This window comes from Heterodontus francisci, chromosome 36 (genome assembly GCF_036365525.1).
Source record: "Heterodontus francisci isolate sHetFra1 chromosome 36, sHetFra1.hap1, whole genome shotgun sequence".
Lineage (NCBI taxonomy): Eukaryota > Metazoa > Chordata > Chondrichthyes > Heterodontiformes > Heterodontidae > Heterodontus > Heterodontus francisci.
In genome coordinates this window covers 28,204,304-28,229,845 of record NC_090406.1, presented here as the reverse complement: position 1 = coordinate 28,229,845, position 25,542 = coordinate 28,204,304, and the positions used below count along the sequence as shown (strand labels likewise).

The 25,542-nt window shown below is 41.7% G+C and overlaps 1 protein-coding gene and 1 long non-coding RNA gene across 3 annotated transcripts in view; one reads left to right on the top strand and one right to left on the bottom strand.

Annotated features, from left to right (window-relative positions):
• The window catches only part of LOC137351690 (uncharacterized), a 49,647-nt gene extending 31,892 nt beyond the window's left edge, over positions 1-17,755 (top strand). The window contains exons 3-4 of one of the 2 annotated variants that reach the window (XR_010969559.1): positions 6,651-6,741; positions 17,588-17,755. This is a non-coding gene — a long non-coding RNA (uncharacterized lncRNA). Of the gene's footprint in view, positions 1-6,650; positions 6,742-16,004; positions 16,204-17,587 lie in introns of those variants that run through there. The other variant, XR_010969558.1, reaches the window with a different exon arrangement.
• Positions 1-25,542, bottom strand: part of adamts10 (ADAM metallopeptidase with thrombospondin type 1 motif, 10) — a 202,042-nt gene that overhangs the window by 93,695 nt on the left and 82,805 nt on the right. Inside the window, exons 7-10 of the mRNA XM_068016396.1 lie at positions 20,459-20,542; positions 17,602-17,747; positions 4,025-4,068; positions 1,109-1,214 (exon numbers count right to left, since the gene is read on the bottom strand). Coding sequence (XP_067872497.1) covers positions 1,109-1,214; positions 4,025-4,068; positions 17,602-17,747; positions 20,459-20,542 — 380 coding nt within the window. The remainder of the gene's footprint in view (positions 1-1,108; positions 1,215-4,024; positions 4,069-17,601; positions 17,748-20,458; positions 20,543-25,542) is intronic.

The following is a 25,542-nucleotide window of genomic DNA, read 5'->3' as shown; positions in this document are numbered from 1 at the left end:
AACTTCAATTGGTTAAGAATGCCAATATAACGAAAAAGTTGTATCCTCTATATTCTTGGTTGTGACACATATCACATTAATTTTTAAATTGCTGTAAACTAATTTTTCTTTACAAATAGGTAGAACTAGTAAGAGAAGCAAATTTGAAATGAAATAAATATAGACTTGGCAGTGAACAAGAAAACACTTATAATGCATTTTCACATACAGGAAATGTCACATGATACTTCACAGAGTGAGAATGTACACTGAAAGAATGAGGCAAATGCATGGTCAAAGAATTACATTTTGAAGAGGCTTTTGAAGGTAGAAAGAGATAGAACAAGGAAGAGGGTTTGAAGAAAGTGTTCTATTGAGTGAGGCCTAGAGGTTGCACAGACAGGGTGGGATCAGACTGTAGAGGGATTTGTAACAAAGGATTTTAAATTCGTTGTACTGGGAGCAATTGAAATTTTTCAAGGACTAAAGTAATAAGGCTAAGTGATGGAGTTTTGGACAAGGTATGGCTTAAGTAAAGCATGAGAGGCAGACAAAAACAAACATTGGAAAAATCGAGGTAGATTTTCATTGAGCGCCCACTGGGTGACTGGCAGGCACAACAGACCTGTCATTACTGAGAATTCTGTGATTTTCCTGGCCTATGCCATTTGTAGGGACTGTATATACGCTAGACACAAGCTTGCCCTCTAGCTGGGGTTTAAGACCGAATACTGTGCAGGAAACATGACTGCACTAATCCCCAGTCTAGTGAAGAAGAAAATCGACCTCATCAAGTGGAGAAACATTAGATTAACAATTCACAGGAGAAAACAATACATTGCAGCTATGTCAATGAACGCCTTGAATAATTGTACAGTTTCTTGTTCAGGTAAGGAAACTACAAACCAATAAAATGACTAAGGACCACTGAGAACCAAAGTTTAACAGGAGAGAGCCTTTCTTGCCTGGCTGAATTTGGCTATTCAGAAAAGCCTCATTAGTCTCATTTGCCTGAGGTCAGATATACAACCGATCATCAGATATAAAAAGGTGTTTGAAATTAATTATAATTTTAGCTTTAAATTTCAAGGAAAGAAGATATTATCCATAATAGTAACATTTGTCTTACTTGTGACCAATTTCATGAGCGATTGTAAATGCAGTTGCCAGGCCTATGTCCTCATTGATGCTGCAACTTCTTTCTGGTTCACACATGCCACCCACTGGAGCTAGACCTGTAACAGGATTGTTTATTTAGCTCAGAAAAATAAGGATATGTCAAACACAGGTATCAGCAATTCAGCTCTTGGCATCATATGGAAGCTGATCTTGAAAGGACGATGAAAATTAATTTGACATGTAATCAAAAATGCGATCAAAAGCCATTCTGCCTGCAATATTGATGCTTGCACAACAGAAGAAAACATGCAGACAGGAACTTGAAAGAAGATTGACTTGGTAAACAATTTAATATAGTGACACTAACTCTTGGGGAATACATCAGGTCAAGCATAACAATTCCCATCAGTTTAAGTCGTGATGTGAGTTTTCCAATACACAATAACTACCGGAAATGTACTGAGCTGTTCTATACATTGTTTACTTTATTCCCCAAAATAGCTGGAATAATGACACAGGCACCAAAATGGTACAAGGGTGGGCCCTGCAGTAGCATTATTTAAAGAGCCAGGAACTCAACCTGAAGTTAAGTAAACTGTATGGATATTTTTCTATTGGAAAGTGTGTGAGAGTAGTCTGGAGTGCTTCTGGAGGTGTTGGATGCATTTGCCAGAGTGTTGCTACATCCTCAAGCTCTCTGCCATGCCCTCTGCCAAGTGGTGCTGGACTCCATGTTCAACAGTGATCAGAGGCTGCCTGGCAGGCCAGCCAACGCACTCAGTATATTGGTGTGCATGCCCAATCAGCGCTCTCCTGCATGCCACCCTATTGAGGTCCTCATCTGAGTCCTCCACAACAGTGCTTGTCTGCCACCAGTCCCTCTGGTGAGCTAGCACACAAACCATCTTTTACTCCTGGCCTGCTTACAGGCCACTTGTGCCCAGTTACTCACCATGTGCTGATCCCAACTTTACACTAGCCTCCAAGGTAAGTGTAGTGCCAGTGTCTGAGTAGGTGATTATGAGTGTTAGATGAAGTGATCGAGCCTCTTCATCAGAGCTGTGCTGTTGCTTTCCCCCCTCCTCCTTGGGTTGCTGTGGCTGGGCAGGTGGCAATTCCTGGGTATATGAAAGCAGGAACTCAGATGAGAAAGTTTGTTGTGAGGGACATAGGGTGGGGTGGAAAGCAAAAGGCCCATGGTCACACCATCTGCAGCTTTTTCATCTTGCAGATAGCAGGGTGAGGTGTTCTGGGAGTTGAGAAGGGACACAAAGCAGGAACATACCATCATTCCCAATGTTCTCAGCGATGTCAGATGCTGCTGACCACATTGCAGCCGGCACCATAATGCAGAGAACCATGTGGGGCTCTAGAGATGCAGACATCCTTGTCCCCTGACAACTCTGCTCTGCTCCTTTCTATTGTGTGCTATCTTGTCCTGCAGGAAAGAGGGCAGAATCTCAGTGGTTGTGTGGTTGGGTGATGTGCCTGCATAGCTGAATAGCTGGAGGTATGTGGAGGTAGTGAGAGGTGGGCATGAGGCTGGCAGCATTGGCAGAAGTGTGAGGGTGAGGTAGAACATCTAGGTGTTAGACGGAAGACCTGAGTGCCAAGAAGTGCTGCTGGGTGAGTGATGGGGGTGTGGTGCATTGAGAAATGTGAGAGGCTTGTTGAAGTGGGCAGGAGATGCCACGTGACGATGAATTCACTGACATTGACCACCCACGTGAGGCCATTAGAATGCTTGTGGCACTGCTGCCAGGTTCTCAGGTGCAGATCCACAAATTGACCTTCCTGGTCACCTGCTCCCAATCCTTTCTGAGAGTGGTCCTTTAGGATCTCCTGCACCCCCCCAGGACCATGGTACCTGCAGTGGTGCATCCATCAGTCTGGATCCCTCTGTGTGCCCTGTTCAGTTTGAAAGAATTTCCATTGCAGCAAGTTTTTCCCACCTTCCCTTTAAGAGGCAGCCTGCCTTTAAGAAACCACGTGATCGGCAAACAATGCTGCCATACCTTCTGCTGTGTGCACAGCGTGCAGCAACATTGAGAAGAGCAGACCAGCACTGGAAGCACTGAAATCATGCAAATGAGGTGGGTAGACCAACTTTGCATCTTGCACTGCTAATTGCTAGCCATAACTTTTTGTGGCAAGTTTAATGGGCAAGTAATATGCAACTGTACCAACTTCATAGAAATCAAGTGCAAGATGTCATTGTCATGAAGCTAATAACAGAGTGGCACAAACAGGCCAGCACCATGGTGATTCACAATCCACAGGGTATCTCTTCCTTGCTAAAAGTTGCTAAATGATTTGCGCATTAATAACAATGTGCATCATACAGATAGTTACTTTTTCAGCCGATCTGGCCCAAGGTTTCTATCATAAGCAAAATATACACATTTCACAATAACTAATTAACATTAGAAAAAAATCTTTTTACTCTTATGAGTTCATTTAGTAATGCTATGAATGTCGAAGGCACCAATCTCTGTTACAGACCTGGGCTTGGATTCTTACTTGATATTTTTGGCCACAATTATCAAGCAGTGAGCTGAAGGGAGATCCTGCCATCTGAATATATGCAGTGTACATAAATTTTCCAGGATGCATCAGTGGCATTTTGCAAATCCAACTGAAAGAATGTTCTTCATCAGTCTCTACCAGAATGTGCTCATTTGGCTGTATTCATTCCAAGTAATTTCAAGAAAAGTTGGATGGCATATTGAAAAACTTTGTTCAAGTAAAGATCATATTGAGTGTTCTTTTTAATGCACAGAGGCTATGTGTAATGTCTTTTATGGTGTTGGTATAGCATCCTAATACAATTCTACTTACCTGGAGAAAAAAAATTGCAAGATTGTAACACAATAGGTAGGATTACATGGCAAACTTTAAACCCAAATTACAGGTTATGATATCTTACCTAGAGTTCCACAGGGTTTGTTCTTATAGATGCAAATGTCATACCTGCAGAAACAAAAAAACAGGTCAACAAAGCAACTAATTTTCTTGAATAAAAGGCAGATTGAAAATCGGTTGTACCACTCCAGCGGCATAAGTACCAGGGTTCACTTACTAAATGTCTCCACTCTGGACCCCAACAAACATTCTAATGTCAGGGATCAGTGCACAAGAGTTAAACAGTACCTTTCCCACGTGAGATATCATGAGCACCTGACAGAAGAAATGCACAGGTAAAGAGTTGCTGGGCAACCATTTGCAAACCAATCTTACAGTGATTTTTCTGAAGGGCCAATTAGCCCAACAATTAGCATCAACACCCATCTATTTTCTTAACTGGTGCTGGCCCTGGACCCATAAGTCAATTTCACATTTGGCAAGCTGAGTCAGTATGCCCGGTTCAGTCTGCCATACCAACCACTCAGCAGAATCGAGGTTAGAGATGACGACATTTTCAGCCTGAAAATTTCCTCCCCTGCCTTCTTCAATATCAAAGGATATATATTTGAGCAGACAAAACAGCCGGGAGTGGAGAAAAGGTCCTGGCCCTTCTCCTCTCCTCGGAGACTGTGTCTCTGGGGTCATGAATTATCAGCTGATATTGACCCATAATCTATTTAGCATAATTTGAAACGATGGTTTAACACTACAATTTATGGATTTATGATATACACATTTATTATAATGGTAACTTCTACAAAATTATCCTGTACATTCCTTATGTGGATCATAGAACAAGGTACTGAAATGAACAGACACAGTATTACAGCAACACTATTGTAAATTTTAATGCAGAAACATTGATACATTAAACAATTCATTTTATATTATTTTATTCTTGATTTCTTAATCTCTTTCTCCAACACTTTTCCTTGCCAGCTTCCAACCTCTTCCTCCTATGGAAATAGCTATCCTCTAACTCCATTGTCAGCTACTTTTCCAAGTTTCAACTCCATTTTCTCTAGTCTGTTGCTCACATTGACATTACTGCTTCCAACATTCTGTTCAATAATTGTCTTCCTCCCACTTTTGTTGCCTTTACTCCCATCAATTCCAAGCTCTGGTGGCGATCATCAACCGCCAACTTCTCTTCGCCCCTACTAACCAACTCTTCCAAATTCCCTGTCTGCACCCTCTATTCTCAGCTTTGATAAACTCATCGAACTCTTGGTTGACAAAGTCAAGGCCATCTACTCACTGCATTGAGCAAACAAAGGATGGTTTTCCGTAGAGTTGTATTGACATGGAAGGAAGAAACTACTGGGGTCAGGTGTCATTGCTGGGCCATTGCTATTTATCATGTGCATGAATGATATGGAATGTGGGATGGAAACAAAACTATCCAAAGTTTCTAGATGATACTGAATTGGAAAGGACTGCAAAATACTGCAAGGACTGCAGGGAGTATGCTGATCAAATACAGAAGATTCAGCACAAATTTGGGATTTAGGCTGTCAGTGGCCAATCTTATTTAATTTGGACAAATGCAAAGTCATGAGATTGGAAACATGTACGAAACAGTAACAATACAAATTAAACAGCATTAGTCCAAAGGCCATAACATTGGAGAGGGCACTGGTTATCACTCAAATCATCAGGCATGCATGCAGCAACAGTAAAAATAGCAAATAGGATCTTGGGCTGTATAGTCAGTGGAACGGAACATACATCTTAGGAAGTAATTCTGAGTTTGTGCAGAATGCTGGTTCTGCCCCACTTGGAATACTGTGTTCAATTCTGGTTAGTATATTGTACAAAAGATATCTAAGCACTGGAGAGCATTCAGCAACTAAACTGGTAGTTGGAATAAGACATTGGCTCAACTTACGCGGTAAAAATAATGGTGAGGTTATCAGGGCCCACTGTTATTAAAGAATAAATTATACACCAATTTCTGGTAACTGTACATGTGCATTTAACCACAGAAATCAGAAGTTGCTGTTTGAGTTGCTCTGTTCCTCCAGAAGCTTCACGATACTGGCATCTCACCAGAGACTTGCCATTGAAACATATGGAACCCATGACATTGTGGTGAGGCTAGTTCATTCTAGTGTTAGTCAATTTTTAAAGGCATGATAAGTTTTAATTACTGCCAAACAACCACTCTTGGCATTGGAAACTTACTTTTACAAGATTGGAGTGTCGTTGCTTCAGATATTATATTATTGTTGAAGAATTGAAAAAAACTTTTTGTCTCCTATCTCTCGCTCTCTCTCAATCCCATTTTTCTTTTCTTCTCTATTTTGCTTTCTGTACATGATTTGGCATTGAACTAAAAATTCTAACTTACCTGGTTCAGACTCTGCAGGGTGTAGTAAGAATTCTTTAATCTGATTGGTTAAGGAGGTACACAGTTGCTTGAGCTGTTTACAAAGGCCCCAGATGTCCTCTAGAGGGCACTGTGTTGTAGTCAATTTCTAACCACTGAAACATCCAGTGCAAAAGCCTAGTCTACGGGCAAGTGTAAGTGTATTGAAAGTTTGCTGCCATTCATTTGCTGCTGACAGCAAGATCCAAGCCATTGAGTTATGAGGAGAGGCTGCAGAAGTTGTATTTAATCAGCTTGACCATTTCTCTTTTTTTTGCAGTTCCTCCCAGTTCGGAAACATTTTCAGACTTGGAGACAGACTAGAGTTTCTGCTTTGGGCACAACTGGGAAATTGCACCCAAAATGCACAGGTTAGGTTACAGTTCAAGTTTCTGCTAAAATTCAGTTGCGTAATCACAAACGTAAAATCTTCCACAAAATAGTGCAATTGGACAGCTTAATAGAATCTAATTGTTTCTTTTCATTAAAAAGCATTCCTTGATGTATTTAAGAGTAGTAAACAGGGTGCAGTTTTATTAATACAGCTGAAAATGGGTTTATCAGCAAAAATAAACATTTTTAGTAAGGATGACCAGTCCTCCAGCAGTGAGTAACCCGATTTTAAAAAACTATACGGAACTGTTCAATTGTTTCATTGGTGTGCACGAGTCAGTATCTTAGTAAATTAGATTTTTTGATGTGAGAAGAACTTTTAAAATGTACCTAGTTGTGCCTGTCCACTAAGAAAGTGGAGTGCAAATTCAAAGAGTCCTTCCGAATCAGCACAATCTTGCAATTTTGAAATGGGGCTGTGGCCAGTTTCACAGGCAGGGCTGATCTGGATAAATTGAATCTTGAACCAGCATAAAAGATCGCAGAAAACACAATCCTAAATGGGTTGGGAATAACTCACATTTAAAATTCCTCAATCTTTTGCGCTAGTTCAGCCAATACCATTCTGATTGTGCTGATATTGCTAGTGGAAACAAGTGGAAACTCTACCCTGGATAGCTTACAGTGGACAAGGGAAGGCACAGGAGACATCCTCAAGCTCCTGAAGAGTATAGGCAAACATTGCTTACTTGGAACTTCAGCAGGGCTTCTCCCGATATCTTGCCGGAACCTTGGCAGATGATCAGCAGTAACCCTACAGAACTGGCGTATGCAGCCTTTTGTGCCATTGCTGGAGCGGCTCTGATCACCTACCAAAGTTGGCGGAAAATCAGGAGAACACAGTGGACATTCTGGCCTACTCAAAGTCACAACATAGTCACAGATTCCATAAAGAAACATCAGGAGGGTAAAAAGACAGTTTAGATTTAACTACTGATGCAAAGTGTGGTGAATATATGAATGGACGGCAAGAGAGCCAATGGAGACTGATCACATCAGCAATTTCAAACAACAGTAGAATAAAAATTTGATGGAGGAAAATAAGAAGTATTCTAAGATATAGGGACCAATCTTAACAGGAGGTGAGTTTGGTGTATAGAAGTGGGTGGGGGACAAGGGTTAAACTCTCATCCCCTCATCGTGGAAGGCTTGGAGAGATTTTAGCCTGGAATCAGGCGCAGTATTTCAAGTAGCAGATGGGTCCCCCGGTCCCCCCGACCCGCCACCAGAACCTCAAGGAAAAGTCCGTAGCATGAAAGATGAGGTCTGGAAGTAATTATAGTCAGGTGATGGGGAAGCCTGGGGCAGAGGAGTCCCAAGGTTTTCTTGTGGCTCCCAGAGGTTTCCCAGACACTGGGATTGGCCAGATGAATTGCAATATTCTTTTGTGGCCATGAAAATATCTATTTTCCCAAGTACTTTGGAAGCTGTAAAAATTATATTTCACCGGTCTCAAGATTAGCAAAGAAATGAACACTTTTTTGTTATTAAATTGAATGAGCCAATTGCTTGTCTGCTATGTGAATCAGCACAGTGCAGGAAGCCAATCCTGGTCACATCTGGATTTATTGCTATCCAGAGAAGAAACTTTAGATGAGCATTCTCAAACTGTTCGTCCGCATATATTGCTTTATTGAATGCCTTTCATTCACTCCAACTAGCCTTGAAATAACAGTGGAAGTAAACCAAAATAAAAAATGACTCAACACTAATTTTACAGCAGACTTCCCATTACACAAACAACAGAGCAGGACTTAAGGAACAGACAACAGAGTGTGACTTAGAAACACTCACCGGCAGCAGAGTGTAATTTAAACAGAAACTGGAGAGTGGGATTCAAAAATATAAACAGCAGAGCAGGACTTTCCATCTGCATCCTTCTTCCCTTAAGTTTGAGATGATGAATAATTTGCATTTCCCAGTTATAAAACCAGCAGAACAAAAAATAAATTAATGAACTTCAAAGGGAAATTGGATGGCCACTTGAAGGAAATAAATTTGCAGGCCTATAGGGATTGAGCAGGGGAGTGAGACTGACTGGATAGTTCCATGGAGAGCGGCATGGACTAGATGGGCCGAATGGCCTCTTTCTGTGCCGTAAAAGACTCTATGGACCTCTATTTACAGCACTGTAGGAAGGCATTAAAAAAAGTGAAGACGAAATTTGAAGTATTGTTCACAGGTCACATTGTGAAAACCTGACGTGAGGCTGACTCACAGCTGAAGAACAGTTATTAATGCTACTCCCATCTCAGCTTGCTCATGGCTGGGGATTCGGGACCACAGCCAGCCCATAGCTCCAAAAAAGAATACACTTTTCCCCCAATGGGCAATCAAGGCTAGGCCATCTGATGGCTGCAGCATTCTTCTTAGGAAAAGTTATTAGGGTGCATTTACATTATAACCGTCGCATTAGTGTGAAACGATATCCAATATCAGCACTTGACTTGAGGTCGGAACAAAAATGGACTGACACTCCTCAGATGAACTAGGAAACCAAAGCTGGAAATTTGGGCATGCTTGGGTCACAACAGGTGAAGTACATTTCAAGTGAAATATATATTTTTTTGAATTTGAATTTTTCTTAAACCCTCAATTGAAATTGCAGTTACTGAGGAGAAAAAAAAAGACAAAAAAAATATTCAAAGCAATTTTAGTGATTTGTGGAGACTCAGCGGCCAGACTACACAACCACAGGGTGACAGACTCACATTGACAAAACCAGACAAAGCTAATCACAAATGTCAACTAGAAACTTATAATGGGAAAAAGTTGATGCATGCTGAGGCTGAGCAATCCAAATTGTGACTCTACTTCCCTGTATATTCCATCAATTTATCCTTGACAACCAGTTTTAGAACTTTTCCTGGTATTGGTGTGATCCATACATTCCCGAGATACTCCCAGATCCATTTTGGAAGTACGAGCAATACATTTTCTATTCTCTCATTCTACCCTTTATCTAAGGAATCCCTAAAATATTTGTCCCAGTGATTTCATTTGCACATCGCTGAGTTATCTAACAACTCTCAAATGAATCCTATCTGGCTAAATGCTTTATACACCTGAATCTTGCCACTAATATCCAGCTGCAACTTTGTTCTAATGTAAATTTTTTTCCACAGTTCATTTAGGTAATTCTAGAACACCTACTTTGTTGCAGTCTTTGTACTGTCCTGTTCCTTTGCAAAGATGGAACTGAAGAACATATTCAACTTACGGGAAAGTGATAAGACAGGGAATTCATTTTGAGATTCTGATAGCACTGTACATGAGAAGAGACAGTTCATGACGGCACACCAAATATAGATATGGTGACATCAGAGGCATTATGCTTGTGCCTATTACACTTTTAAAGGCCACGCCAATTGTTACAGAAGAAAGCTTCTTTACCTCCCCTACTTCATAAATTATAGGATCAAGGTGATTTATGGAAATCCATGAAGGATATGTAACAAGAACCTTCAAATGTAGTGTAAATTCTAGAATTATATTAGAAATAAAAATGGTGGACTAGAAGACAAATGCATTTGTGGGAAAGTCAGGTGTCAGGAGCAGCACTAAAACATGGTTAGATATAAAAAATAACAAGTTCAGTTAAAGGTTTACAGAAGATTCCAAAGTACTTGACAAGACAAAACAAAAAAAAAGTGTGTAGTTCTGTTTATTACAGAAAATTAGAAATGAAATTTATCTTGGGCATAATTCAAAATGGTTATAACTCAAAATGGCCAATTATACATACTCAGCCCATTCTACACTTCACTTGATTTTCTTTTCTATTGCCAGTTTTACAACCTCCCAAGACCAATTCACCCTCATTCTTTCAATAGAGAGCAAGGATTGTTGAAATGAGAGAATCAGAAACAATTTGGGTGAAGTTAGATCATACAGGTGATCTGTTATAGGCCTTAAGGCCAAAAGGTACAGCAAGATGTGGAACTTTGTAAGCAAATTAGAAGGACCATAGAACAGGCTATTGTTTCTGTATCGGGGATTTCAATTTGCCAACCATTATTGAGGGTTGTGGAGGGGGTGGGGCAACCAAGGGTTGGATTATCCCAGCCCCATGGAGTCAGGATTGGAAATGGAGGCCTGGGAAAATAGGGGGGAGCAGCATCAGGGCGGCTACCCGACGCATTCCCGCTTCCAGGGGACTTTCCCAAGGGTGGGCTGGGAACCGGGTCAGCTGCCCAGAGTGCTATTAAAGGCCCACTTAGGGGCCATTTTGCACCAGCATTTTACCAATATCAGAGCGGCCCCTCGCTGTTTGGGGAGGCCGCTGGCTCAATTGAGGCAGCCTCTGGCGGCAGGCTAGGGGGCCAATGGAAGCTCTATGCCCCAATAACAAGGCCACAGCTCCACCCGTGAATAGGCCTGCAGACGGGTTTTCCCCTCCTACCTGATGGTCCTACCGCCTTTGGACCTTTTAATTTATTACTTCAATGTATGGGTCAGGTCACAAGTGGAGTCCCTTAAGGCTCTATGTTGGCACCACTGTTCTTCATTTTCATACATTATTTGGATGAGGACATTAATGAAGCAATTCAGAAGTTTTTATGTGACACATAATGTGCAGAGCAATTGGGATTTATGCTAAATGAATAGGTTACAGGAACTTTTAGTTAACAGAATGGAGATGTGCGTGGCAGGTGTCCTTCACTGTGAAAAAAGTGCAGACTGATGAATTTGGGCCTGGGAAAATCTAGGTAGGGAGGTGTATATAATACACTTGTGCTTCTAACATACACTGGGACAGCAAATCAGGAAACTGTGCCAGTGAGTTTCCAAATATTAAAGAAGGAAAAAATTATTAAATATTTTATAGCAGAACCACAAAGAGAGAAATCAAATGATGCTGGGAGAGCAGTGTGGTTGGTATGTGAGGCTGCAAATGGGGCTGCAAAATGCAACGGGAGGCAGCTTATAGGCAGGAATACAATGCAAGGCTGGGGCCTGATGGTTCAAAAGAGCCTATGAGTAGGTTGGGTCTCATTCCCTGGACCTATTTCAACCTCAAGGCTGTTAGACTCCGCTCCTCTCAATAGCGCCAGATCCCAGAAACCTCCAATACTGTCAAACTCACCAGTTTTATCAAAATCTTGAGAGCCTCCCTCCCACTGCCAGACCACCAAGTTCCCTTCCAAATGCTTCCAGATTTGACCCAATTCATACAAGTCCGTGTTCCGTTATCCAACCTAATAAAAGGCCTCTGTCATTATAAAGCTTCCAAAACCCCCTAGGCAACCACGGGACATCTAGTATAAGGAAAACTGTTCCATCTTCAACAGGATTATTTCAGTGCAGAAAGATTATGCATATAAAAACATGTTACACTAGTCTCAGTAAGTTTTTAAACTGACATTTCTGAGAATGGATATTATCAGATAAGAATGTTGCTGCAATTGGCAGCAATAAGCAACTGGGAATAACACTGACAAATTATTAACATTTGCACATATGCAATGCATTTATTTTCTGCACGAAGCCAATACTGTAAAACGAATGAACTTGGAATATTAAAAAAAAAAAATTCTGTTTGGAATGGTAGCCAGCAAAAGGCGTAAAAACCTTAACCCAAAAACTGAACATGTTCTTTCTAATTTTCCATTTGGTTTCTTCAAGTTTTTAACTTTCTATATATGTCTAATACATTGAGTACTGGAGGTTTTATTTTAAGCTTTTTTTATATATGGGGTGAAAGGAAATGAATTTTGTGCTCAAGTTGAGGGATTTTAATGCTGGAGTGGAACATTTTTTCACTATTTATATTCCATAATATCTTTATGCAAACCTCCCATTACTTCGCTCAATAATATTCCTTCACACCAACCTCTGTAAAATGCCCCCACTGTACAACACTGACAAATCAATGTCCTACATTACTCAATCGGATTGTGAGTGAGACAAATTACCAACTTAATACCTGGTTATTGGTCCTTTTCTGTAATTTTGGACTCGCTGGTAACTGGTCCAATCTTCCCAACTTCATTTGTTTAGGATTCTTCAACTCCATGGAGAAGCCTTTCGTAGGCATTTATTCAGGGCTGTTTTTCATTGTATGTTTCATTTTGAGTTGTCAACATTTTTCGGCTTCTGTCAACTTTTTTGAGGCTGTTGCTTAGTTTTTCTAAGTTCTGTAGGTCAGTATGTAAGTAGTGGAGTTTTGTTTTGAAGGGTCTGATTTCATAGCAAATACGGTGGATGAAGTATAAATGGATTTTCAGAAGACACTAATAAGGTGTCTCACGAGACTGGTCACAAAAGATCAGGTGAGATCCTGGCACTATTTTCACATGAGTAGAGAAGGTCAAGAGAAGAGTTAATAGAGTGTTTTAAAATGGGGTAAGGTTCGAATGGGTTACTGAAGAAAAACTATTTTCACTGGTTGGGAAGTCAGTGATGAGGGTTCATCAATTAACTGAGATGAAGAGCAGGTCAGTCACTAAAGGGAAGTCATGTGGATTAGGATGCATGACCGGTAGTCTGTACCAATTTGCTCGTTTCCACATACTAGCATTGCATTCTGTAGGTGACCAGACCTCGCTTTGGCAGAAGATAAACACATGCAGGGGCTCTAATTTCCCAGGGAGATTTATTTTATTATTTGTTCATGGGATGTGGGTGTCACTGTCTAGGCCAGCATTTGTTGCCCATCCCTAATTGCCCTTGAACTGAGTGGCTTGTTAGGCCATTTCAGAGGGCATTTAAGAGTCAACCACATTACTGTGGATCTGCAGTCACATGTAGACCAGACCAGGTAAGGACAGCAGATTTCCTTCCCTAAAGGACATTAGTGAAGCAGATGGGTTTTTAGAACAATTAACCATGGTTTCATGGTCACCATTAGACTAGCTCTTTAATTCCCGATTTATTAATTGAATTCAAATTTCACCATCGAACCCACGTCCGCAGATCATTAGCCTGGGTTTCTGGATTACTAGCCCAGCGACTTTACCACTACGCCACCACCTCCCCTTGTGATGACAGGTAGGAAAAACACAAGATGCATATGCAAAGGCCTGACAACCAATATGTGGATAGTTCTTCAGAGTCTTCCAATTGCAGTTTTATGTGGCACTATGAAATTAAACACGCCAGGCAGATCAGCTAGCAAATCCTGATCGGTGTCACCTGCTAATATACCAGCAAACATATTTACAGGCATGTTTAGCACCTATCTGATCGTTATAGGAACTGTCTGTATACGGTCTGCCTACTGCTGACATAAATCACTCACCTGCCGCCTCAAGCTTCCATATGAGGCTTCCTTTCCTTTCACTTCTGTCTGTCACTTCTTGACAAAGACTGCTAATGGTTTGAGATGCCTTTCAAGTCTTTTTGTCCCCCATTTGACATTCTCCCTTCAATTATCCCATCACTTTAATTTTCATTTATATGCAGTTTTTCTGTCATTACTTGGATGCTCCATGCTTGGATTTATGAATAATTGTGCAAAGAAACTGACTAAGGAAATATGACTTCTATTAGGACACTGCTATTTGGGTGAGATTAGCCTGATCTTAATCTGTTAGACATGACTTGTACCAGTAGGGGAAAGTCAGTCCCTTAGTGTCTGATCTTTTTAGCGCTCTGCACTCCAATATATTCCAAAAACAGCTGGACCTATTCAAAGTCCTGACATTTCAGTCATTTGAAAAAAAAAAGAGAATTCTAAATGTCCGTACAATAATCACAAGACAGTGCAATCAGATGTAAAACACATTTGTTTCTGGCACAGTTGCAATTATGGCTCCTTATCAAGCCCATTTCAGATCACTGAAAAAAGTACAGTTAACTTGGTTTGTAATTCCAGACATTGATCAACATTGTTCAATTTCAGCTACATAAATTGTTTTGAAGTTTGTTTTCTCAATTACAAAAAAATACTTCAACTAAAACCTTTAACCTGGGGAATGCTCTTTCAAAGAGCTAGTAGCCCTTCTATAATCCATCAAATGGGCAATTAAAAAAAAAACAAAATACTGCAGATGCATGAAATCTGAAATAAAAACAAAGTGCTGGAAATACTCTGCAGGTCAGGCAGCATCTGTGGAGAGAGAAGCACAGTTAATGTTTCAGGTCATAAACATTCCGATGAAGGGTCACTGACCCGAAACGTTAATTCTGCTTCTCTTTCCACAGATGCTGCCAGACCTGCTGAGTGGTTCCAGCATTTCTTGTTTTTATTTCAGATTTCCAGCATCCGCAGTATTTTGCTTTTATTTTAGTGTTTCAGGTCTGTGACCTTTCCTCAGGACATCTGATGAAAAGGTCACAGTCCTGAAACTTCAACTCTGTTTTTCTCTCTCCACTGATGCTGCCAGACCTGCTGAGTATTTCTAGCAGTTTCTGTTTATATTTTAAAAATAAAATGATGGCGCAGTTTGTAAAGACAGAGTACAACTGCCCGTATAGAGATCAAACGGGCCAAGGTCCAACCTCTGGGCTGTGCTGCGATCGTAAATTTCAGATGGGGAATAAACAAACTTAAATTTATATGGTAGGCCTTTAGGAAATTTCAAAGCACTTGAACTTTATTGGAATGTAGGGCTGGATTTTGCCATGGGGGCAGAGGCAGGTTAGCAGGTGGGTGAGCCGGCAATTTCGGTAGGAGAGTGGTGTGCCGGTTGCCCAAGGCGTTGCCACCTTCACACAATTTTTTTGCGGGGTCACCAGCTGGAACTGAAGCCTGGCCATTTGCTGGATGCAGCCTCTGGGCAGTAGGCTGAGGGGGTGGGAGGACGTCGAGACCTCCTTTAAATCTCCCTCTCCTTCCGGAGATCAGCGGTCACAGCCGCGGCCACAAGCCATCCTGCGGAGGGGTTTCCCCTCTTCAATGATTGCCTGTCAGTTGTGGCCTCACTTATTTAAAAAAAATTGAGAAGTCTCCACAGGGCATCTCCATTTTGAGGTGCTCTCGCAGTCCCCTACATGCATCGGCAGTGTCTACCTCTCCCGGTGGGGCTGAAGGCCACCCACAGCCTCAGGCACTCCGACTGGCCCTCCCGCCTGCACAGCATCCTAATTGGATTGGGCTCCCGGAGACAGCATGGTAATTGGCCAAATCTTGGAAATTCGCACAGATGGGTGGGAATTGAACGCCATCATGGTCAGGACCTGCATATGGTCCCAATGTTGGGCCCTCGACGCCTGCTGGAAAATTCAGCCCCCAGTCACATTTCTTACATAGGAAAATTACAGCAGACAAGGAAATCCATTCCCTTTATGTCTTCTCCAGGTTGCTGGATGTGGAAATACAAGTTGAAGAGATACCTCTGCAAGTTACCCAGTCAGCTTGTTGTTAATTTTGCACTAAAGATGTCAACATTGCGATTCACAGGATCAAAAGTTCTTGTGTGCTTATGATCCCCAATTTTGTGAGAGGCTGTGCTACTGACAGGGCTATTAAAATCAGGCCCTCACGCCACATTTGCTGCACGTTGGCTGTTACGAGGTAGGTGTGTTGCAGGGGAGGTGAAGGAGACCCTGTAACCAGCACGCTGGTCTTTCATTGATACTTAAATAAAGACAAGTCTAGTCCCATGTGGATTTTCATGCGTATGTGCCCGAGTGTACCCACAGCATTAACCTCACGCATAAAAATGAATTTGCCAACCAGGCAGTGTATGATGTCTGCTTAATGATGTCTCTTAAAACTTGTTTGTTACTTTATTGCCTGCATTTTATTTTGTGTATTTAGAAGACTGTGCTTTCATCATTTTGTGTATATTTCTTTTGAGTCCCTAGTGCTGCCTTTATGCACAATCCTCACTTTCGCCGTGCTGCAATTGTACTGAACATGCCAAATAGCTGTAGCAATCCATTATGAGTGATGCTCTGCCTCCTCGGTGCCAAAGCAATGAATATCAATAAGCATATGCAGACAATTTTAAAGAGTGAAGGGGAACAAGCCAGAGTCATGGCTCATGCTGGAATCAATCACGTAAAAAGAAATAAAATTGGGGTCCTGGAAAGGGAGTTTCACCAACTGAGAATCGGGTTAAAGAGCAGGACCATGACGGTACTAATGTCAGGATTATTCCTGGTGCCATGTTCTAGTTAATATCGGAAAGGTAAGAGAAGTGCCGAGCTGGAGACATGGCAGTAAACTTTTGTCTTCACTGCCTGGTAATCTGGTGGGATGAATCATAAACCCTTTATAGAGCCCACCTGATTTTCAGTCCATTGAAATAAGATAGCACACAAACAAAGGAAAACGCTCAAACAGGAGATGATTAGGGAACAGACTAGAGGTATTCCCATAATAAATAAATAGATGGAAGGTCATGATATTCCGGCAGGGAAAGCGGCCAAAAACAGTCATTTAGAATTACTCACGGTCAGCAAAACCTGCTCCCACTTACCATATTTCATCCAACTAGAATATGCCATACACTGGAGGCCTCACAAATAGCACATTCCATGTTCTCATGCTGACCTGATGGTTAGCATTGTTCCCCACATTTATAGCCTTCACACTGTCCCACTCCTCTCCAAAGAGTTTCTCTTGGATCCAACAGGACTCAGGTTGTTCAGATGCAGGCTTGTAGGTAAAGGTGAAACATAAGTTTCCACCTAGTGACCAATTGATAGGCCAAAAAAACATGTGCTCCTCTTCTGGGTTCAAATAAATGCTGGGATGTAGGTCTGTGCCCAAATAATTTGGAATATGCATTCTATACATGATAAATTCTTTTAAAAAAAAAATGCAATGACACCCTTGGTTAAAAAAAAGGTAAAAAACGTATTTTGCTGGTGGGAATTACTTTTAGAAGCCAAAATGTTTAATGTCTTTCTTTAATGAAATACAATTATTTTTAGGATAGAGGGCCTACCTGGTGAGAAGCACAGCATTATCATGGTGAGCGATTCCATTGTCAGGGATGGCATTTCCATTACCATTGCGGGAAAGAATAGATTTCTGCCACTTACAGAAACTATCAAGTGATTTACCAGCATGATGATTTATTTCCAAATTTGGCTAAAATGTAAACATAAAGACAATATATTAAGAAACAATAAAATCGCATATAAGCTATTGTATAATTCTAAATGCTACCTTTTGCAATGGTGTTTAATTTCTATGATAACTAAAATATACAAATAAACAGAATTAGAGCCTGAAACAATAAACGTGGGCAGGATTTTTGGGCTTCGCCAAAGGTGGAATGGAGGTGGACAGTGCCTTAAATACCCGGGCCAGTCAGCGTGGCGGTTTCCCACAGCCGTTCCTAGCCCTGGCCAGTTTTTGCATGGGCAGGGGGGTCGCCAATTAACTTGTTAAGAGCCTTGTTAAGGCCAATTAAAAGAAGCCAACTTGGATTTTCCAGTTGGCCTCCTGTTTCTCGCAGCGGCGGGAGCCAGTTTAGGTGCCTGGAAGCCGGTACATGGTGGCAGACCAGGGGGCCAATGCTCCAGGCAGGCCTAGAGACCCTCTCTACCTATCTACATGCAGGAGCAGCCACAGGCCACCCTGTAAAGGGATTCCCCTAAACAGTGGTGGCCTGGCAGCTGTGTCTGTTTTTAAATTTAAGATTGAAAAAAAATTGGTGCAAGGGTGCCTCCATGTTGAAGTACCCTTTCAGTTACTTACCATCCATTGCAGGCTGCAGCTCCTGTCAAACTGGAAGGCCTCTGGCTTCAAGAACCCGCCCATCGCCCTTAATTGGATGGGGAACGGTCTCCATGCCAATTAAGGGGGTGCCCCTTTCAGAATGCTAACAAGTGATTGTTTGCCCCGGGGGAAGGTTCGGGACCCAGAAACAGTCCAACTTCTGTTTCCCACCCCCCATCCCCCCCGAGGGAAAATCCAGCCCCATGTATATTTTTGTAAGATGGCATTTAAGTAAGGCATGAAAAGGCCAGGCCTTATATTCTTTATCTAAAACCACTGGCGCTTAAATTCTTCGTGCCCCAAACTGGGCATGATTCTGGTGGCGCACAGTGATGGCACACCAACACAAAGAGAACTGAGGACCAAAATAAATTCATTCTCGGGCCTCATCAAAATAAATTAAATGAACGGTGGGCACTCCCACTCCTTCTGACGCCACAAAATGTTCTAAGTTTCTTGACGTTTTTAAGCAGCCTCTAGTGGTTGCTTTAAGGACCACTAGTTACACTGTTGAAGACCTGAAAATGCCATTGCAAGCTCCAACTATGGCAAACAAATTTAGGAGTCTGTGTCTCAAATTCGTATGGGAACATCATTTCAATATTTTCTTGTGCAGATCAGGCATGGACCCCTGAGTTGCTAAATTAGTATCATTCCGATCATTTTAGGCCTATAACATAGGCACAACAAGGTTAACCGTGGACCCCATTATGTCTTAAAAGACATATTTTCAGCCAGCTAAAAAGCAGCAACATCTAGGTTTTCTCTACCACCTTTCAGCAAAGGGGAAGGAGTAGAAGAAGCAAAATGATTTAAGCTGTGGGAAATAGTAATAGAATTCTCCCTTTAATTTCTGAAACTGCAGCATTAAGCCAAAATAACAAAACACTCATCTGCTGCTGTAGCCCTGGATCCCTGGGGACATGGGTTCAAATCCCACCATGGCAGCTGGTTGAATATAAATTCAATTAATTAATTAAAATCTGAAATTGAAAGCTAGTCTCATGAATGGTGCCATGAAACTACCATTGATTGTTGTAAAAACCCATCTGGTGCACTAATGTCCTTTCGGGAAGGAAATCTGCCGTCCTTACTTGGTCTGGCCTGCATGTGACTCCAGACCTACAGAAATGTCTCTTAACTGCCTTCTGAAAATGGCTTAGCAACCACTCAGTTCAAGGTCAATTAGGGATGGGCAACAAATGCTGGCCTGCCAGCGATGCCCACAATCAATGAAAGAATAAAGAAAATTGAATAAGTCTTAAAATAATGGCCCTGATGGCAGAACAATTACCTACGAAGTAAGGTTGTCTTCATTCGTAAACTGATATGTATCCATCACATACTAAAGGAATGGAGTTTACTTGTTTTCCTCTGAGGATAGCACATATATAAGCAAGCATGTGAAATTTCAAAAAAGTTTTTGATAGGCAAACTTGTGTTAAGAATGCATGGGACAAGATTTTAACTCACTCAAAACCCATTCACTTGCACAGAGTTAAAATCAGGCCCCATTTCCAGCTCCTGCCTCTTATAAAGACGTCAAACCTGCAGCATTGCATCAAGAAAAGTAAAAATTGACGGAGAGCTAAAGAAGTAGAGAGTAGGAAGAGTAACCAAAGCTTAGTCACAGAAGTGCATTTTAAGGGATTGAAAAGGAAGCAAGGGTGGTAGAAATGTAGTGATGTCTAGGGAGGCAATTCTGGAGCATGGTGCCTGGACAGCCAAAGACATTTCTGCCAATGGTAGTGGTGTGAAGGGACAGGGTTGGGGAATACACAAAAAGGCCGGAGTCCGAGGAATGGAGAGTTTTCGGGCTGGGGTGGGATAGTGGCATGGAGAAGATAAGGAGAGACGAGGCCATGGAGGATGAGAATTTTATTTTCAAGGCATTGGGGAACCGGGTCAGTGAGAACAATGGTGATGTGTGAGCAAGACCTGGTTTGGATAGGTTATGGATAGCAGAGCTTAGGATGAGCTGATGTTTTTGGAGCATGAGATGAGATGCTTGTCAGGACAATATTGCAACAGCGACACATAAGGCATCTAAGAGGAGGGCACACAAAAGTCATTCTTACCTGGTCATCAGTAAGTAAGATGAGTCTCGTTACTACCACATTCACAATGTTTCCTATACTGGAGTCTTGCAAAAGTTTGGCAACCTGACCTCCAGAAAACAAAAAAAAAACAAACAGTCTTAAAAATGAAATTGGTACCAGATGACACTTTTACGAACACAATTGATCTGGCACGGAATAATTTTTAAAGCTTTAATTAGGGTATTGCACAAAAACTGTAATTGCGCCTGCGGTTAAAATGTAGCCTGGCGACAGTGCATTTTAGCACAGAAAACAGGCCTACAGTTACATGCCCAATTCTATGTCTCTCACATACTCAAAAAGCTCTAACATCACATTTGCACCCAACCTTAATAATCAGTTATTTCACCTCCTCTCCTGTCTCAATTTAAGCTGTAGAGACCAACAGATTTTACTGTCTGGATTATAGGACGTGTCCACCAATGAGGCAACAGTATGAAGAAGAGATTTTTTCCAAATCTCCAGGCTCAATAATTTCAAACAGAGAAAGCAGTGACCAGGAAATATAAACATAAATGTAAATATTGTAGAATGGAATGTAGCAGATTGCCAGGGCTTCAACCTGCAGGTGGACCACTGGCCACAGTTGGAAAGCTTTGCTCCACATCACACCATCTGACAAAGAATTATGCATATCATTTCACACTGAGGCTTACAATTCCTTCAGTGCCTTACTATAACGTTCAAGATGCAACATACTGTGAACTGAATTCACCAACCTGTGTCTCGATGTACCACAATCATTTTCATTATGGCTCATATGCTGGCATTTTATGAAGTGCATGGCAGCAAAAGGATTTGAAGCATTAGAAAGGATTTAGAGAAAAGTAACTGGGATAATTTCAGGCCTTAGTTATAAAGGAAAACTCAGGTGACATACTTTCATTCCAAAATAATGGAAGGATAGAGATAAGTCAATAAAGTTCTTAGCTTGAGCAATAAGCAGACACAGTAGAAAATCCATGAGTTTTGAGCAAGGTTAGAGAATATGAAAAACCTTTTACACTACAAGATAATGAACATGTGGAACAAAGTAACACGGAAGGGAGTTGACATAGGGTCAACTGTCAGCCTTAAAAAGGATCTGGTTCAATATTTAACTCAAAATCACTCTTGAAACAGACATTTAACACTGCATGCTATTAGTTTTCAAGGCAGGTAGGAGAAGGAAATTAGAGCTCCATGACAGTTCAGTGAGAGGATTGGATACATGAGCCGGATCAGCCTTTTCTCATTGTGGATTTTCCTATTCTCTTAAGACTTATGCCAACCACTATGGAAAAAGACTACAAAAAAAGAGGCTAGATGTCAGAATCTCGATCTGCAGTGGTAAGAGATATGAGGCAGGATTTTATCCCGCCTTTGGATGTGGGAACAGAGGTTGCGGGGGGGGGGGGGGGGGGGTTCGGGGACAAACAAAAAGGCAGGGGTGCCTTCCTGAGGTTTTCCGGGCCCTTTGCCATTTTATCCAGGATGGGGAAGGCAAAGGACGGCCTTCCCACCCAAGGCCAATTGAGGCCCTGAAGTAGCCAATTAATGACCTCCACTTCCTGCCTCCACCAATTTTGTGAAGGACGGAGAGGTCCGTCGCCATTTGGAGCCGTTGCCAGATGAGCACTGGTGGCCTCTGGGGTCAGGGTCCCTCCTTTGGGGAAAAACCATCTGCACCCCAGGATGAGTCCACACCCCCACCCTCACCAACCATCGCCCCACCCCATCTTGTCACCAGGGCCTGCCTGACTGATCCTGGAAACCCTGACCCCACTCACCTGTCTCGGGGTCTCTGACATCGTCAGTGCTGCAGACCTCCTGCAGTACCAGCAACAGCCACTACTCCCGGTGGTGCTTCTGGTACTGCAAAGCTGCTGGACCTCCAATTGGCTGGCAGCTCTGAAGGTGGGAGTGCATCCCTTGAAGGGACGGCATCCCCAACAGCGGGCAGTTAATTGGCTGCATGCTGTTAAATTGCAACAGGTTCCTGAAGGAGGGCCAAAGCGGGTTCTTCCCCCACCTTCCTGCCTGCCGCCAGGATCCCCATTGTCAGAATAAAATCCGGCCCATGGTCAGCTGAAAATAATGCACCAAAAATCCTTCCCCCTTCAAAGATTCCACAAATATGCCCAAGCATGCAAAGGAAGGGATGTAGCAAAAGGACTCACTACTGCATACTCCCAGGTCATCTTCCTGCTTACAGTTCCTTTGGAACAGAAAATCTGGAGGCCAAAGGAGCCATGTCTGATCATAGTAAATGCTCCCCCACCAACAGATCTTGCCAAATGTATATTTGACCTATTGTCGAGCAAATTCAAGCAGATTTTCTTACTTGTGCTTATATACTTCAACTCTGGGACAATCGACTCATTCACAATAATTATGAAAATGAATTTTCAAATTCTACAACTAAAGCATTTGCAATTGTGAAAAGGAACAAAACATGCAGTCTCATTTTTGGACATTCACTCCACTCTCCCAGATTTCTAGTGGTTCCACTGTAGAATTGAACTGTGCACCCCTATTTAAGTAGCCAGGATATATTTCTGAGCACTGTATAACATTATATGTAGTATGAGTCCTCTCGATATGTACATGCATATTACAAGAAGGAGGCACCAAGTTGACGGGTGTCGCAATTGATGTACCAGAAGGCGCCACAACAGCAAAGCAATTGATTTGATTGTTATTTTCCACACAAATCCTTAATCCTAACTGGCTCTTTATGAGAGGGAAGGTGAAAATAATGGGCTGGATTTTGCTGTCAGCATCGATGCAGCACTCCTGACCTTGAAGAAAGCTGCCGACAAAGATCTAGCGATCACAGTGGCATGGATTTCCCCTTTCTCAATGGCAGTTTAAATCTGGCGCCAAGTCAAGGGGGTCTCCAGGTGTCCAGCAGCAGTGATATCATCAAGCAGGGTAAGTGGCCAATCACATTGAAGTATTCTCACAAGCAGCAAACAATGCAGTTAAAAGCACTGATTATCCTTCACTTTTAATTTAAATATTCAGAGAGTGAAATATTATGATTGGATTAAGATAAAAGCTAAAACATTGTAAACAAATTTTAAAAATTTAAAATTTTATCATAATAGAGAAATCAAACATTTCATAAATATAAAATTAGCTTTTCAGGACCAGTGAGGGTGACTAACAGTAATTATGAGCTTAGTATATTGTTAAAAACTCAGTTACATCTCATTCAGCAAGTGAAACTTTTTCAAGGGTTTTTAATGTGAGACTAACAGCATAAAAATGGAAATTTTTGTCAATTCACTCATTTCCGAGGGATTGCAATTCTGGGGGGAGCTCAACAGCACACCCTTTGGAGGAGTGTATAGTCACTGACAGCACCTTCTGGATTTCCACGTTATTCCATGCACGTGCAGACTCCCGAAGTTACTGTCAATGGATTAATGATGGTGAACACTAACAGTTTCAACATCATTACCACTGCAAAATCTGGACCATTAGGTTATCAGAGATATTCAAACAGCTCATGGTGGACTTGGCACTCGGCTCTCCAGCTCATTTGCTAATAACCAACTCTGTTCAAACTAGATAACCTACTGTTGAGTTCAGGATCTGTAACTAACTCTTTGCCCTCCCAGAAAAAAATATAAATATCCATCCGTAAGAAAATATTTTGGATTCATCTTAATACTTGCCAAGATGATATAGTTACTGTTTCACTTGTACAACATGAATAGTCTTACAATAAACATTTTTTGGCCATTAGGGTTTCATTTTGTTACATAGTTAAACCTTCAAACACAAATGGGCTGTCAAAGTAGTTCTGTACTTTATCAAGGTCCGATGTTCTCTACAGGCTAATGTAAAGTTTCGAATGGACCCAAAGTGTTCAAAATGGGAGTTCTCTGTCAATAAAGATTCTCTCCAAATACTGAAGTTCCTTTGCAGTATCTAAAGTCAAACATTTTTATCACAGAAGAACTCTAAAAAGAATTCAGTAACTTGATACTGAATAACTTCGTTCCCTCTTTTTTGTAACCTTCCAAACTATTTGCTCTTACATAATAGGGAGGCAAAGTTGTTTTTGGCAATAGCCCTCTCAGACAAGGGAATCTGGTACACTAAAAGCAATTAAGAAGGCAAATGGTATGTTAGCCTTCTTTGCAAGAGGATTTGAGTACAGGAGTAGTGAAGTCTTGCTTCAATGGTATAGAACCTTGGTAGACCGCACCTGGAGCACTATGTGCAGTTTTGGTCCCCTTACCTTAGGAAGGATATTATTGCCATTGAGGGAGTGCAACGAAGGTTCACCAGGCTTGTTCCCGGGATGGCAGGACTGTGCTATGAGGAGAGATTGGGGAAACTCTCTGGAGTTTCGAAGAATGAGAGGTGATCTCATTGAAACCTACAAAATACTTAAAGGGATAGACAGGGTAGATGCAGCTAAGACGTTTCCCCTGGTTGGGGAGTCTAGAACCAGGGGACACAATTTCAAAATAAGGGGGAACTCACTCAGGACAGAGATGAGGAGAAATACTCAGAGGGTTGTGAATCTTTGGAACTCTCTGCCCCAGAGGGCTGTGGAAGCTCAGTCATTGAGTATGTTTAAAGCAGAGATTTACATATTTTAAATACCAATGACAGAAAGGGATATGAGAATAGAGTGGGAAAAAGGCATTGAAGTGGATGATCAGCCATGATCATATTGAATGGCAGGGCAGGCTCGCTGAGCTGCATGACCTACTCTGTTCCTCTGATCCTATGTAATCGGGGAGAAGGAACCATTAATTGCCCAGTCACTGTTAAAGACAGAAATAGACAATCCATCACAGATTGATAATCCCACTATTGATTCATGTCAAAGAAAAATATCAGTCCTGGTTGGGATCTGAAGTGGGTCTCTGTCAAATGATCCCATGAAGCTGTGCATGTGCGCAGACACTCAGCAACCTGGAAATTTTTAAAAGGGACCTCACTGAAAACACTGACCACGCACAGCAACTAAATTTTAAAGGGCACATTGATTTTGGTTTGCTGAGATCTACAAAACACTTAACCAATTACTTTTTTCTTTTATGAACTTTAGGTAAATTCAT